At 45.4% G+C, this 15,545-nt stretch overlaps 1 protein-coding gene across 7 annotated transcripts in view; it reads left to right on the plus strand.

Annotated features, from left to right (window-relative positions):
- mapkbp1 (mitogen-activated protein kinase binding protein 1) overlaps positions 1-15,545 on the plus strand; it is a 32,793-nt gene that overhangs the window by 9,020 nt on the left and 8,228 nt on the right. For 5 of the 7 annotated variants that reach the window (XM_042213435.1, XM_042213433.1, XM_042213432.1 and 2 more), the window contains 19 exons: positions 3,249-3,311; positions 3,396-3,453; positions 3,541-3,711; positions 3,798-3,935; positions 4,014-4,196; positions 4,296-4,313; positions 4,800-4,960; positions 5,234-5,432; positions 6,766-6,912; positions 6,986-7,191; positions 7,272-7,363; positions 9,470-9,595; positions 9,694-9,764; positions 9,993-10,114; positions 11,046-11,121; positions 11,201-11,312; positions 11,461-11,524; positions 15,055-15,183; positions 15,409-15,527. In XM_042213435.1, coding sequence (XP_042069369.1) covers positions 3,249-3,311; positions 3,396-3,453; positions 3,541-3,711; positions 3,798-3,935; positions 4,014-4,196; positions 4,296-4,313; positions 4,800-4,960; positions 5,234-5,432; positions 6,766-6,912; positions 6,986-7,191; positions 7,272-7,363; positions 9,470-9,595; positions 9,694-9,764; positions 9,993-10,114; positions 11,046-11,121; positions 11,201-11,312; positions 11,461-11,524; positions 15,055-15,183; positions 15,409-15,527 — 2,255 coding nt within the window. The remainder of the gene's footprint in view (positions 1-3,248; positions 3,312-3,395; positions 3,454-3,540; positions 3,712-3,797; positions 3,936-4,013; positions 4,197-4,295; positions 4,314-4,799; positions 4,961-5,233; positions 5,433-6,765; positions 6,913-6,985; positions 7,192-7,271; positions 7,364-9,469; positions 9,596-9,693; positions 9,765-9,992; positions 10,115-11,045; positions 11,122-11,200; positions 11,313-11,460; positions 11,525-15,054; positions 15,184-15,408; positions 15,528-15,545) is intronic. The other 2 variants (XM_005947484.3, XM_042213434.1) reach the window with 1 other exon arrangement.

Below are 15,545 nucleotides of genomic sequence, written 5' to 3' on the forward strand. Positions count from 1 at the left end.
AGCATCACTGACTTTCAGCTTGTTGTGTTTGTGGATATATGACTGACTTTAATTATCCACAAAATCATCACATTCTCTGTAAGATTAAGGTCGACTATTGTATTATTATATTTTAATAGCTTTAAAAGCAAGTAAAAGCTGAACGTACAACCATCACTAATGGCAAATAACTTTGCCGACATGTGGCCAACAGTAATGTTTTAATGTTCCTCATTATTAAACATTTTCACATAAATAAGTGACATAATATTCACTACTTACTTTTGAAAGTTTACTCTTCGGCTGCTCCGCTTCTGCCGTCTGCGGCAAAATTATCCACACCGACTGCCGCGCTATGAATTGTGGGATATATGGGACCGCGAAGTCTACACCGCCACATCCTTAAAATTCAGGGAAATGAAGGACGCATTTGAGGGCCGCATTTCGAGCAGCCTTTGAATTGGGCCAGATTTCGGCACGCCACTGTGCCTGGATTGGGATGCAGCCATAAACTGCTTATTGTTTCAGGGTTTTTAATCTCCCAGAATGCTCTGCTCCTTCTTCTTCTTGGTGAATTTTGCTTTAGAAACAGAATCGACGTGGGATTGTTGCTTGTGCCTGACTCCGTCTGCAGCTTCCTGCTAACGCTTGAAGTGGGGAAACTTGGGAGGTTTTTACTTTGAAAACCTGGCATTGCTGATCATCCTGTTTATTTTATAAAATTAAGTCTGACCTTTTGTTTTGCAAAATTCACATATTTAAGGCATGTTGGTAACAGCCAATAGCTAACTGAAAGCTTTTATTTTGAAACTGTGAGATTTTCCTCAATCTCCAAAAGTTGATTCTGTTCATCTGGATGTTTTCGGTGGGAGAAACGTTTCGTCACTCATCCAGGTGACTTCTTCAGTCTCAGCTGACTGCAGGTTTCCACAATCTTATAAACAGGACATTTGCATAATGACATTGTTCCTTCAGTGGGCTGGTTTCAATAGTTCATCCTATTGCCCCATCCTCGGGCAATCTGGTCATTAAGTCTGATGTCACTAACCGTGTCTTGGCCTAAACTCCGCTGCAGGTCCATATATCAAACGATCACTATGGCAGTGGTCCCCAACCTTTTTTGCGCCACGGACCGGTTTATGCCCGACAATATTTTCACGGACCGGCCTTTAAGGTGTCGCGGATAAATACAACAAAATAAAACTAGTACCGGTACCGAAAAAAGAAGATTTATTCATAACACACGTGAAAAGACCCAGGAAAACCGAGTTAACGATAAAAACGATAACAAAATAACGCTGAAAACCGATAAAAACCCTGAAAACTATACATTTCACACCTGAGCCTCAACTCTCGCGGCCCGGTACCGGTCCGAGGCCCGGGGGTTGGGGACCGCTGCTATGGTATTATGAGAGTTGAAAAACTGTCTAAAATCTTTCATCTTTAATAAAATGATCAGCGTTCTGCTCTACCAGGTGTAACAATTGAGTTTAACATCCAGGCATCCATGAAAACGGAATTTATGACATTTAACGGAGTTAGAAGTTAGCAGGGAGTTAGCTCGCTAGCTTCTATCTAAATACAATATAGCATGTCCTGACTGCGGGGTTTTGGAAACAAATTAAAACGTACAGCTCTGCTATCACTTCCAGCATAAATGAAGACAGAAAACTAAACAGCAGTGACGTTTGTAGGGTTACTGAAGTTGGGCTAGCTGGTATATAATGATGTGCTACGTGACCGCTAGCGACACAGCTATGTTAGCATAATATAAACAAGCTAACTTTTTTTCCACTCGATAAAAGTTAACGTGAGTGTTCTCGGTGGTCAGGAACAAATGTAATCGCATGGCAGGATGCTGTAAAAGGACCAAACTTCAGCCAGGAGAACAACTGAGATAATCCATCCACAATACGAGGTTAGTCATTCATATACTGCTGCATGGGCTGGGCTGTAGTTACATCCTAAGGTTTTAAAAACTGAGCTTAAATAAATGATTAGCGGTAATAAAAGCCGAGGGAGGTCAACAGTGATCACTGACTGTTTTAGGAGCTTTTTGAGATTAAATAGAAGAAAATACATAACATTAAACATGTTAACAACACAAAAGCCATATTAAACGCAGACTACTTTAGGCCCGGAAGTAGGATTCGTCACATCATCACTTAACAATCGGATTGAAGGAAAACCGTCCCAGGTCTTTTATTTTGGAAACCAGACAACTTTCTCTGCCTTCCTGTTAGGGCTGCCACGATTAGTCGACTAGTCACGACTAATTTAATAGTCGACGCATCGTTTGAAGCTTTGTAAGAACCTGAAAGACGCAGGAATAAGTAGTAGGATTTAAGAGTGTAATAACGGACTGAAACAGAAGATGGCAGCACTGCATGTACAAGGATGCCAGCTGCCGTTAAACCCCGAAGACGAAGAAGAAGCTGTGTCCCAGAATTCATAGCGCAGCCCAGCTCAGTTTCCAACAATGGCGGCAGCTAGTTAGTTTTAATGTTACTCTTATTATTCTTTCTGGGTCACAAAATAAACGTTTAACATATTTTCAGGCGAGAATGTAGCTGTGTAAACCTCAAATATCTGCTCAATTTGTCAAGACACCACATATTTTCAAAAGCGCTCCGATGTTTTCGGAGACGTCTGTTACCCACTAGCTTGATAGCTAGCCGGGGGCAAGGCTCACTAGAGCCGTGAGAACACCGGACTCCCAGCAAATCGTTTTCAAACCCACCGCCGTCTTTCACTATTCAGGTTAAACATGATATATAAGTCACTTAGATAACTTAAAAATGTTATTGTTTGGCTTTATTTAGTATTTTATTTGTTCCTGAGTAAATCGGTTTGGCTGAGATTAAAGTTATAGTTTTTACACAGCTGAATAAACAGCTGATTATCAGAAGTGTGAGATGCTGCAGAATTTACTCCGGTGTCCTGTTATATTTTAGATAGCAAGGAGTTTATTAAACTTCACCGAAACAATCTGCAAATGTCATTAAAATTTAATAAACTATCATCTTGTCTTTATTTTTAGTTAGCACAGACCTTAAACACTTAAAGCTGTAAGCTAATAATAGTTATATAAGAGCAGATGCTGCTGGTGCAATAAGCTGTACGTTTTACATCCAATGAATGATGATCTGATTAGTCAACTAATCGCAAAAATAATCGGTGACTAGTCGACTATCAAAATAATCGTTTGTGGCAGCCCTACTTCCTGTGAATGAGTGTTTTGATCATGTTACCTGGCCGTGTCATTGCAGTTGTGTGGTCGTGCTGCTGAATCCACGGAAGAACAAACAGCATCACATCTTCAACAGCTCCAGGTAAGACTCCAGCAGCCAATCAGATCACACTTCTTGTCTGCTTCTGTAAGGAAAACATGGAATAAAGACAGTTTCCTGTTACAGGAAGGCAATCACGACGCTGGCATTTTCGCCGGACGGGAAGTATGTGGTCACAGGAGAGGTGAGCATGCCACGACAGTGCTCAGGTGTTCACCTGGTGCCTCAGGTGAGAGATGATGCTTATTTTTTTCCTTCTTGTCTTCCTCAGAGTGGTCACATGCCGGCGGTCCGGGTCTGGGAGGTATCAGAGTGCATTCAGGTGTGCGAGCTGCAGGAACATAAATATGGCATTGCGTGCGTGGCGTTCTCTCCAAATGGGAAGTACATTGTCAGCGTGGGCTACCAGCACGACATGGTGGTCAACGTATGGAACTGGAAGGTGACGGAGGCGTGGCCGAGTGCACCTGAGAGATGCCACCTGAGAAAAGGTCTTCGTGCTCACCTGCTGCTGTCTGTCCGTTTCAGAAAAACGTAGTCGTGGCGTCCAATAAGGTGTCCAGCAAAGTGACCGCCGTCTCCTTCTCGGATGACAGCTCCTACTTCGTTACCGCTGGAAACCGACACGTCAAGTTCTGGTACCTGGACCACGCCAAGACCTGCAAGGTTCCCACGTGACCGCCCACCTAAAGATTGATCGGCTGGGACTTCCTGTGCGGTTACTGATGGTTTCTGTGTCTGCAGGTGAACGCCACCGTGCCCTTGCTCGGGCGCTCGGGACTGCTCGGCGAGCTGAGGAATAACTTCTTCAGTGATGTGGCGTGTGGGCGGGGCAGACAAGCCGCCTCCACCTTCTGCATCACCTCCTCCGGCCTGCTGTGCGAGTTCAACGACCGGCGGCTCCTCGACAAGTGGGTGGAGTTAAGGGTGAGTGCGTGCGGCCTGATAGCAGGCGTCTACACAGTGGTCGCGTGATGTCACTGTTTCTGCTCTAATGCTCTGCTTCCTCCTCTGCTTCCTGCGCAGAGGGTCGACTCTGTCGCCGTAAGTCCTCGTCCCACCTCAGCCCGCCGCGAATACATCCCACACACATACGCCGCCACCAAACGTGTTTACGTTGTTTCATTTCAAACTCTGCCCTTCACCACAGCTCCTCCCACCACAGCAGCTGACTGTGTGACATCATTATTAATCACAATGTTCATTTGCTATCGATCCTCTCTGACACGGTGCCGTGGCGGCTGAACGGCGAGGAGCGATTTTTACAGCAATAAAACGTTTCTGGTGACAAAGATCAGACACACCCACTCCCTTCATCTCACCCTCATTGGTCAATTTCAAACCAGGTCCACGTTTAACTACCTCATGGCTGTAACATCACCACACCCACTCTGGCACATTACCCTCTCCATCGCAGCACCGTCCTGCACTGCAGTAGTATCAGCACTTTAGCGTTAGTACTGCAGTATTACTGCATTCTGTCACAGCTCAGGTGGAGGTGCGTGTACTTACCTGTCCGTGTGTCCTCAGACGTCTCAGGCCACCTGTCTGTGCGTCACTGATGACTTCATCTTCTGTGGCTGCTCCGATGGGACGGTTCGAGCCTTCAGCCCCGCCAACCTGCACTTCCTGTGCACCCTGCCCCGGCCACACTGCCTTGGCGTTGATGTCGCCAGTATGGTGGAAGCCAGGTAACACACACCTGTACCTTATTTTACTACAGCTTACTGTAGTCGGTATGTAGCCCCACTATAGTGCACGTTAGCCCGTAGTAGTCGTCACTGAGAATGCCGTCGCCATGTTTAGCTGACAAACACGTGTCAGAGGTCACATGGCGCCAGTCTGCACATCTTTGTTTAAACACAGAACAGGAAAACTGGTTTTTACTTAGAGCTCAGCTGATCGTGGAAACAGTTTCCATGGAAACCGCAGCTCTCATTGTTCTTCCTCTTTGTCTTCGTCAGTCAGCTGTTCTCCTGCAGGCCGGAGTCTCGTTACCCAGACACCGTGGCAGTGACCTACGACCCCGCCAATCGCTGGCTGTCATGTGTCTACAACGACCACAGCGTTTATGTTTGGGACATCCGCGATCTCCGTGACCCCCGCAAGGCGGGAAAACTTTACTCCGCCCTCTATCACTCATCCTGTGTGTGGAGCCTGGAGGTCAGTGTGCTGGTTTTACTGATGTTATGGGGCCTTGCTCATACATTGAAACCGTGGGGGCGTAACAGTGTGTCATCGATGTCTGTGTTTGTGAGGATATTTTGTGTGGTTAAACCTGTTGTTACTGACCTTGGTTTTAAGTTGGACAGTGATTTTAAATTGGACAACCAAATCAGAGCAGTGGTGAAGTCCAGTTTTTATCATTTAAGGGGACTGGCAAGAGTAAAATCTTTTCTTTCGAGGCAGCACCTTGAAACAGTGATCCATGCTTTTATTTCTTCCCGCCTGGACGACTGTAACTCACTTTATGTGGGGGTCAGTCAGTCATTACTCTCACGTCTGCAGCTGGTTCAAAATGCGGCTGCACGACTCCTAACAGGAACTCGAAAAAGAGAGCATATAACCCCCGTGCTGGCCTCTCTGCACTGGCTGCCTGTGTCTTTTAGAGTTCATTTTAAAATTCTTATGTTTGTTTTTAAATGCCTTCACAGTCTTGCCCCGCCCTACCTATCTGAGCTTCTTCATCCCCACACACCCTGTCGGTCTCTCAGGTCAGCTGACCAGCTGCTCCTGGAGGTACCGAGATCCAGGAGGAAGCTCAGAGGGGGCGGGGCCTTCTCTATTGTGGCTCCAAAATTATGGAATAATTTGCCCTTGCACGTTAGAGAGGCCCCTTCACTGTCCACTTTTAAATCACGTCTTAAAACCCACTTTTATTCCTTGGCTTTTAACCTCAGTGAGACTTAGTTTCTCTTTTAATTGAAGTAGTTATTTAATTAATGATTTCACTCTTCTTTTATTTGGTTTTTACTTATATCTCATATAATTTTATTTTACAGTTCCAATGTACAGCACTTTGTGTCAGCTGTGGTTGTTTTAAAGTGCTTTATAAATAAAGTTGATGATGATGATGGTTCTCAGACCGTCAGCAGCTCAGACTCGGCTACTCGTTGTGTAGTTTTGTGTCGGACGTGCTCATACTGCCAAACAAAGCTAACGAGTGTGCTACGTCACAAACAGAGCACAGCCTGGCCTCGGTCACACCCTCCCGACAGGTTAAAGTTTATAGACGTGTGTCGTGAAGCTCAGCGTCTGAGGGGAAACGGGTACAGGTGTGGTGCACAGGTGTGAGCTCTAACCTCGGTAAAATTTTACTCTCCAACCACACTCTGAGCTCTGTGAGTAAATCATCCACCAGGCGGGGATTACTCTGCCTCCAGCTGTGCCGCCTCCACCCAACAGAAGGACCCAGAGTTTGGACAGTAATCCAAACTCTGGATTACTGTGCATACAAAGTCTGCTAACCTGTGTCTCACCTGTAACTGTTGTGCAGATGTACCCCGAGGGTGGAGGAGAAAGAGGAGGAGGTGGTAAAACGTGCCTTCCCCGCGGCTCCTTCCTGTCCTGCTCCTCAGATAACACCATCCGACTGTGGAGCATTGACGGGCACAGCGCCCTCCACAGGAACATCCTGAGCAACGTAGGACAGCACGCACCTGCACATCGTACACCTACACCTGTGCTACACTGACCTATGGCCTCTGTCCCCGTAGGACCTGCAGAAGGTTGTGTACGTGGACGACAACATAACTGGCCTCCTGGACACGGAGAGCGTCAGCATTGCTGCGGGTACAGAGAAGGCGGGGTCATCGGTGACGGAGGGGCAGCAGGTGGACCAGAGCAGAGCGGGCATTAGGACCCTGAGAGTCAGCCCCGATGGACATCACCTGGCCTCTGGAGATCGCACAGGGATCCTCAGGTGAGTGGAGGTGGGCAGGTCGCCACGGAAAAGGTGCGTGTGCGTTGGTGTGACGTTGGTGTGACGTCGGTGTGTTTTAGGATCCACGACCTGGACGGCATGGAGGAAATTCTGAACGTTCAGGCTCACGATTCCGACATCCTCTGCCTCGAGTTCTCCAAACCGGACACAGGTGAGAAACCATCCCAGACCAGTGCGGGAACACAACGCAGCGCTGGAAACAGTTCAGTTTTTGAAGACAGTTTAAATATATCCTAAAGAAAAGATATGAAAACTTTAAAGATATTTTCACTCTGTGAAACTAACGCTGTGCTATAAACCCAACATCCGTTTTTATTCCCTGATAGAAAACTAAAATATTCCATCACCGCTCTTATTTTGAAATGGGTTTTATTCATAACTTTAATGTGAAAAATGTTCTCCTCATGCTAATGAAGCCTTGAATGTACAGACAATGATTACTGAAAGGACCCCTTAAAGAAGGGGTTCCAACTCCAGGCCTCGAGGGCCAGTGTCCTGCAGGTTTTAGATCTCACCCTGGGTCAACACACCTGAGTCCAGCCTCTGGACACGAGGTCATTCAGCCATTTAAATCAGCTGTGCTGAATCAGGGATGCGTCTGCAGGACACCGGCCCTCGAGGCCTGGAGATGGAGATGGACACCCCTGCCTTAAAGGGAGGAAACGTAGACGCTTACGATACCTGACATTATCCCCGCCCCTCCCCCTGCTGGTTTGACTTGATTTTGAAGGTCAGAGCTCAGTCTTACAGATTAGTTGTCCTCTGACTCGAGGTCCTTTGTTTCTCTTCCTCTTGGAAAACAAAAAGCTCGTCCTTTTTGCTGAGTCGACATCTCTTTACAGGAAGTGATGCCACTGGAGCTTGTTAAATTGGTATGTGTGTAATTATGTGTTTCTGTGGTTGTGAGCGTTCCTTTCTGACTTACAGCCGGCTCCGTCTGTGGTTTTCAGTCATTTTGGACCGTTGGTGTCCCCGCAGAGAGAATTTCCTGTGTTCCACCACATAAACCTGCAACATCCAACTAGCAAGACTGACCTCAGATTTTCAAAATAAAAGTACTTGTGTTTCTGTAAATTGGCCCTTATTTTCAGGACGCGTAAAAGTGAGGTCATTTTGCTGTGTGTTTGGTTTTACACCATTTTCTGTTTTGTGTGAAAGGACGCTCTAAAGTTATAAAGAGAGTGGGAGAGTTTTATCTGTGAGAAGAGCTGCTGACATAAGCTAATGTAGTTAAAGTCAGCCGTGTGCTTCCATGATTTACACCCACACGGTGCTCGTTATAACTGACTTTACCATCGCGAGCGGCTAAAAGCAGACGCTAATGTGGTGCAGTGGTGGCTGGGCCGCAGCGTATGCGTTATTTTTATGCCACTATTCTGAGCGCATGTAAAAAAAAATTTGCAGGTGCACACACGTACACACACAATGTGTTGCTTGCGCTCTCAACATTTCTGCCCGTGCGCGCTCAACTCTTTCTCTACACCGTTATATTTGTGCCACAAAACCAGCCAATCACAGACTTGGATGCAAAAAAATCTGAGAAAATCAAAACAAAAGGGTTGAGCACGCACAGGCAGAAATGTTGAGAGCGCGAGCAACACATTGCGAGCAGGCGCAAATGCAAAAACTGAGCGAGAGGGGCTGCTGTTGTGTGTGTGTGTGGATAATAGCAAACACTGAAATACAGTTTTTGCACGCAGCAATGAATTTTATTCACTCAAATTCTTTTCTTCGCTCAAAATAAATTTCTCCTCAAGATGCAACACTTGCACCTGCAAACTTTTTTTTACGTGCACTCAGAATAGTGGCACAAAAATAACGCCATAGCAGCGCCGTGCTGGCCTTCAGACATGTCTTCATCCTCCTCCAGAGGTTCATTAGATTATTGGAGTCACACAGATGAAGCCACAGCTGTGTGTGTGCGTGCACCCGCCTTGGCGGTTTGTGGGGACTCTATTTTTGACTGCAGCGAGGCATTGGGGGAGGGGGCGGGGCTCTTTTGTGCTTTGAGTCAGCTGATTACAGCAGGTCCTTTTAACACCGAGATAAATATCAACGTGGAAATGTTCACTCAGACTTCCTATTGGCTCGTGTGATGTGATGTCAGACAAGGAGAAGCGCAGGTTAGCGATAAAGGGCTAGCGTTTCCCTCAGCTTTGTCTTGTAGGAGTTACGGCGATCAGACCGTTCACCGTTGTGACACTTAAGGGCATTTAAAGAGAACGTTGGTCCAACCACATTTACGCGTCTCTCTCAGGTCTCCAGTTATTGGCCACGGCCGGCCGGGACCGTCTGATCCACGTCCTGGATGTGGGCAGAGATTACAGCCTGGTTCAGACTCTGGATGAGCACTCGTCCTCCATCACTGCCGTCAGATTTGCTGGTACTGTCTGACCTTTGACCTCTTTTACCCTCTACCCCTTGCTGCTGTAAGTTTGCTGCTAGCGTCTAACCTGTGATGTTCTTCTTCCTGTCTGTCAGCCAATGAGGGGAAGGTGAGGATGATCAGCTGCGGCGCCGATAAGAGCGTCTACTTTCGCAAGGCTCAGCAGGTGAGACAGAGGCCCGTGTGAGTACACATTAGTACTTCTGAACATATTAATAGTACCTGTAGCGGAGTAATAGTACTGCTGAGTGTCGCGCTCGTGGCTTCGTCACTGATCCGAGGTCAGTTGAATGCAGTTTTTGTTCACGTGTTTCCAGGTGAAATGATGTAAAATAAACTCCTTCTGGTACTTCGTGGTCATGTGGTGCTTCCTCTTCTCTCTGCTCCTCCTCAGACAGGGGAGGGTTTGGAGTTCACGCGGACGCATCACGCCGTCAGGAAGACGACGCTGTACGACATGGACGTCGACCCGACCGGGACGTACGCAGCGGTGGGCTGTCAGGACCGCAGCATCAGGTAACGGCCGACCGATGAAAGGTTGTGACCAACTACAACTCCCATGATGCAGTCTGCCTGCAGGCGTCCAGTCAGTGATCAGCAGAAGCCGTTTCAAAGCTGGAACTGAAAAGTGACTAGCAATCAGCCAATCAGACGCTGGATGAGCCTGGACTTTAATCCACCTTTAGCTCAGATCAGTCAGATTACCCAGCAGCCAGTGGGAGTAGCAGGATTAACCACCTCCTCCTCCTCTCTGGGTTCTTTCTTCCTTCTGTATGTTTACAGCACCTTCCAAAGTATTTCACATTAAAAGCAGCAAACCCAGAGAAGCAGAAACCAAATGACTTTCACATTAAAAGCCCCACTTTTAGGGGAAAGGCTTCATGTATTGATTATCTATCAGTGGGGACGATCCGACCTGTCATGCTGCCCCCTACTGGTTACAGCTTTATCAATGTGATTGGCCCAGTAAGCAGCACTGGTGTTTCCTGTTCCTGTGAATGGTTTTGATGGGATTAGTTCAGAGTTGACTTGTTCAACCTTCTGCAGCTCCAAACGGAAGCGTTTCTCAGCTTCGAGCTGGTTTTCTGAACATACCTGCGCGTTGTGGATGTAAACACATGAATGTGTACAAATACACACGGGTGTATCACATGTTTGTTTGGATTTAAACCTTTACTGGCGCTCCCATTCACTGCCATGCAAACTTCCGGCAGCTTCCTTCCTGCTTTAAGGTGCGTTGCTGCCACCTTATGGCTGTAAGTGTCATTACATCCAGGAAGTAGTTTTATTTTTCTGGTGAGGTCTGTGGCAGCTGGTCTCCGGTCACTTCATCCCCTCACTTCCTGTCTGTGGATCATGTTTTTAGTTTGTAAATACTGCTGCCGATGATGATGATGATGATGATGATGATGATGATGATGGTGGAGTGCTGTGTCTCACCCTGCAGGATCTTTAACATCAGTAACGGGAAACAGAAGAAGCTCTACAAAGGCTCTCAGGGCGAAGACGGGACGCTCATTAAGGTCAGAAAGGTGTGGGTACCATGATGATGTTTCCATGGGAACAGGGACATACAATAACCGACTCCTCCTGCGTCCTCAGGTGCAGATAGACCCTTCGGGGCTCTTCATCGCCACCTCCTGCTCAGACAAGAACATTGGCATCTTCGACCTGTACTCAGGAGAGTGCGTGGCCACCATGTTCGGACACTCAGGTCAGTTGCCATCAGTTACAGACACGATTAATGACCGCTAACAGCAGAGCCAATTCTTTCAAAGCTTTATTTAAAACCAGAGCTTTTACACACGGCTGTGATTCCAGTAAAGTTATTTCAAATCTGGCCCTTTTTCTTCCTGTCCCAGAGATCATAACGGGGTTAAAGTTCAGCAATGACTGCAGACACCTGATCACCGTGTCAGGAGACAGGTACGCCTCACCTGAACCCCCCGCACCCACCCACAGCCCTCCACACCCACCCACCCACAGCCCTCCACACCTACCCACCCACAGCCCTCCACACCTTTATTAACCCTCTGGGTTTGTTCAAAATCACCACCCTTTCAGCTTGTTCGTGGCCAAAAGTGGCCACCAACAGATTAAGTCTGTAATTTTTATTATTTTTATGTTTTTTTGCCATTTTTTCTGCATAAAGCTTTTAACTAACTTCAGTTCTTTTCATAAATATAAAATAATTATTACTTTTTAACCCTTTAAACACCAGTTTGTTTGCCCACTGCACTAGCTGGAAGACAACCTCAAATCTCGCAATTTTATATAATTGCATTGCTACTGAAATTTCTTGTATTATTAATAGTAGAGTCTGGGGCATGTAATTGATTCACATCAACACTGATTATATAGCATTGTTATTTTTGTGCAGGGAGAGCAAAAACATAAAAACTCCCTCTCAGCTTGTTCGTGGCCAAAAATGGCCACCCCTTGTTTACATTTACAAAATGCTACAAAATTCATATATATTAAGAAAAAATTCCACTTTTTTTTACTTGAATTTTTAGATTAGCATCAGTGCTGTTCATGATAATCTAAGTTTTATTCAAATCCGGAATTTTAACCCTTTAAATACCAGTTAGATCACATAATTGTAATGAATTAAATAGGAATAAAAGCATAAAATCCCCATTTTTTTCTAAATAATACATGCAAACTGATTTATTTTCTAACCATGGTGGAGGTTAGATGCGTAGCAATAATTAAAAGTATCAATGAGTTTTATGCATCTTTGTTTTTTTTGTGCAGTGACAGAAAAACAACAAAACTCCCTCTCAGCTTGTTCGTGGCCAAAAATGTCCACCCCCTGTTTATGTTTACAAAATGCTATAAAATTCATATATATTAAAACATTTTTCTACTTTCATTGACTTGATTTTTTAAAACCAAAATATAATTCAAATTCAGATATTATACCCTTTAAATACCAGTCAGATTATGTATTATTATAGTAAAAATAGTAATAAAGTTCACATTTTTTAGCATATGAATGGTGAAACCTAATATTTTTTCTTTATCAGTCAGTATGCAGTCTGTAACAATGATTTATTTTTACTTCTTTTTATATTTTTTCTTTGGGGGGGGAAGGGTGAATGGCCAAAAGAAATATCACACATGGTGTGTTAGTGGCCAGAAAGCAATTTAATGACCAAATAACCCACTGAAATGACCAATAAAATGATAAATTTATATTCCAGCTTTCTCCTTTATTCCAGTGTTAGTGCATGTCTGTGTGTGCGTCAAATCTCTTTCATTAGGACGCAAGCGACTTAAGCCACAGGCTGATGACACTTTCTCTACGCTTACAGGGAGTATAGCAGTGGTTTTTGTAGGCACACTTTCTACACCTGGTGCAAGGGGCTGCTGTTCCAATCCTGGAGGTGCACCTTCTTCTCATTTCGTTGGTGGGATGTGGGTCACACTCTGGTTCAGACTACTGTATCTTGAGATCAATGGCAGAAGTGGCTGAGAATCAGGGACAAGGGTGTCTTGCAGTTGTTGAGGTCACCAGCATGTGTCCCAGCTCTCCCAGGATCACTCTTCATCTGTAGGTTGTAGAGGACTCGCCCACTTCAGTGAACTTGTTTCCGGTGGGACAAAGGCATCGTATCCCAAGACATCCAGGAGATTGGAGAGAAGAGCCATCAGCCATCAGTTAGTTTTCCTTCTACAACTCGAGGTGCCAACACCCTCTTAAGTTATCCAAGCAATATTTGTGCCTACTGTAGTCCAGGATTGCCTCTTGCTTTCACGCATCCTTTATTCCCCATCACTGACTGCTGGTTCCTTGTGTGTTGCTGTCAAATGAAGCACATTCCTCCGTTGCTTTGGCATGTGGGATATTGCTGTGGTAGTTTTGGTGAAGCCAAAGACAGACAACAAAATCTTCTTCTGTTGCAACTGGAGGAGCTGTGGAGGAAGCTCTGGGTTGTTTCCCCTGTGCCAGTTTTCATCTGAGGAGTTCCTGTGCCAAGGTGCCCGAAGGAAAGACATTGTCCTCGGAGCTCCTCCGTCAGTTGGAGTCTGAACCCCATGCCTTTTTTTACTTCCCGAGAACTTCCAGTGTTGTCATCCAACATACTATTTATTGCTTTATTCTGGTGTAGGCTCACATCTCCACTTCATCTATAATCCTCCAATCCTCACATCTTCACCTCCCGTGCAGGTTTGTAAGGGTGCACAGCAGCCAAAAGATCTCCTTTGTTATAAAAAAAAGTCAAAAGTAGATCTCAGGCTGCTAATGCAGGAAACTGCATACAGGGTGACTCCTGGTTTGATACCAGTGGGTACTGGATTGTAGAGCAGTCTCTCTTCAGTTGTGGGACCCACATGGTTTTCCTTTCACGAGGGATCCACTCACCGGCTCCTCGGTCTCAGAAAATGCTCCTATGTTCTTTTCCATCAGCTGCTTGGCCTCCACCTCCATGCCCCTCAACCCCAATCCTCCCCCAAAGAAGAGGATTCAGTCAATGGCTAGTACTCAACATCAGTGGTGATGCAGTCAGCCTCTTTGGAGATTGTCCCCTCATTTTCTGGAGAGGAAGTTTCTTCATCTTGGGCAGATGTCTTTTCTTCAAGGACAGAGGACTGCTTGCTGTCCTTGCTCTCTGACCATCATACAGACAGTGCTTGAAGCAGTGATGACTTTCTTGCCATATAGCCAGAATAAATGATTTCTAGAGTTAATATTTTGGGTATGGTATCTTTTATGAAAAATACAAGAGTAAAAGTGCTTTTAACATGCGCTTCAAAGCTAAGTTTGACTGGGAACCTCAAAGCTCAATGTAATGTAAAGCTATGTAATGTTTGATGCATCATTATTTATTCCAGTCTATCTTGCAAATACATGTTTGTGCTGCAATGTCATGCACAAACACAAACTATTAGATCCTTAAGACCAAACCTATGTCAAAATTGTTTCATTATTCTGGTCCATTGGAGTGTGGTAGGCCATCAAAGGCCGCTACTAGAAACTCTGAATATTACATGAAATCGCTTGATTGGCCAAAAATGGGTAAATGATGTAATTTGGTAAAAAACATTAAAAACTACAAATTTTTTTTTGTTGAGTTCAGAATGAAAGCAATTTGACCTAAATCACATGATATAGTACTGTCAATAACAAGGACTCAATAAAGGTGGTTATAATGGGTTTCAATTGGCCAAAAATGGCCACGATAGAGTCAAGAGGAACAATTTGGTGTACAGTGAATATTATTGACATTATTAAGGAGCTGATGTTGAAAATTAAAAAATCTGAGAAAAATACACACCTGTGGGAAGTTTCATTCCATTAACAGAACAAAGATGGTTGAAAAAAGGTCACAATTAGGTTATGGTTATGTTTAGGGTCAGGGTCAGGGTAAGCGGCTAGGGAAAACATTATGTCAATGAGGTGTCCCCACAAGGATATAAATACACACGTGTATGTCTGTGTGTGTGTGTAGCTGTATCTTCGTGTGGCGTCTGAGTCCAGAGCTCACCATCAGGATGAGGCAGCGTCTCGCTGACCTTAGACCCCCCTGCAGCAATCCCAGTTCCCAGAGTGCACCTCAGCAGCGAGCCGTGAAGCTCAGGTAAACGTGATGATGATGATGTTCAGACTCACCTGAAGAAAACAAACCAAACTCTGCGATCAAACGCATCCATGAAAACAAAAAACCTGACCCACAGTCAGCCTGATTTAAAATAAAATAACCTGCAGTGAGCTTGACCTCTGTGACCTCTGTCCTGAATCCTGGTGTGAGGTCACATGGTCGCGGCTCTGCGTGCTGACTTGAACTTAAGTGTTTGTGCGGCAGGGAGGCGTCAACGACTCCTGTGGTCACCATGTTGTCTGACAGTGACAAGGAGGAGGAGGAGGGGGAGGAGCTTGGCTGTCCGTACTCGGACACAGCAGGAAATGTGCAACAGGAAACAGGTGTGTTAGAAACTGAAT

Source organism: Haplochromis burtoni, unplaced genomic scaffold (assembly GCF_018398535.1).
Source record: "Haplochromis burtoni strain Fernald_Lab_line unplaced genomic scaffold, NCSU_Asbu1 Contig_442, whole genome shotgun sequence".
Lineage (NCBI taxonomy): Eukaryota > Metazoa > Chordata > Actinopteri > Cichliformes > Cichlidae > Haplochromis > Haplochromis burtoni.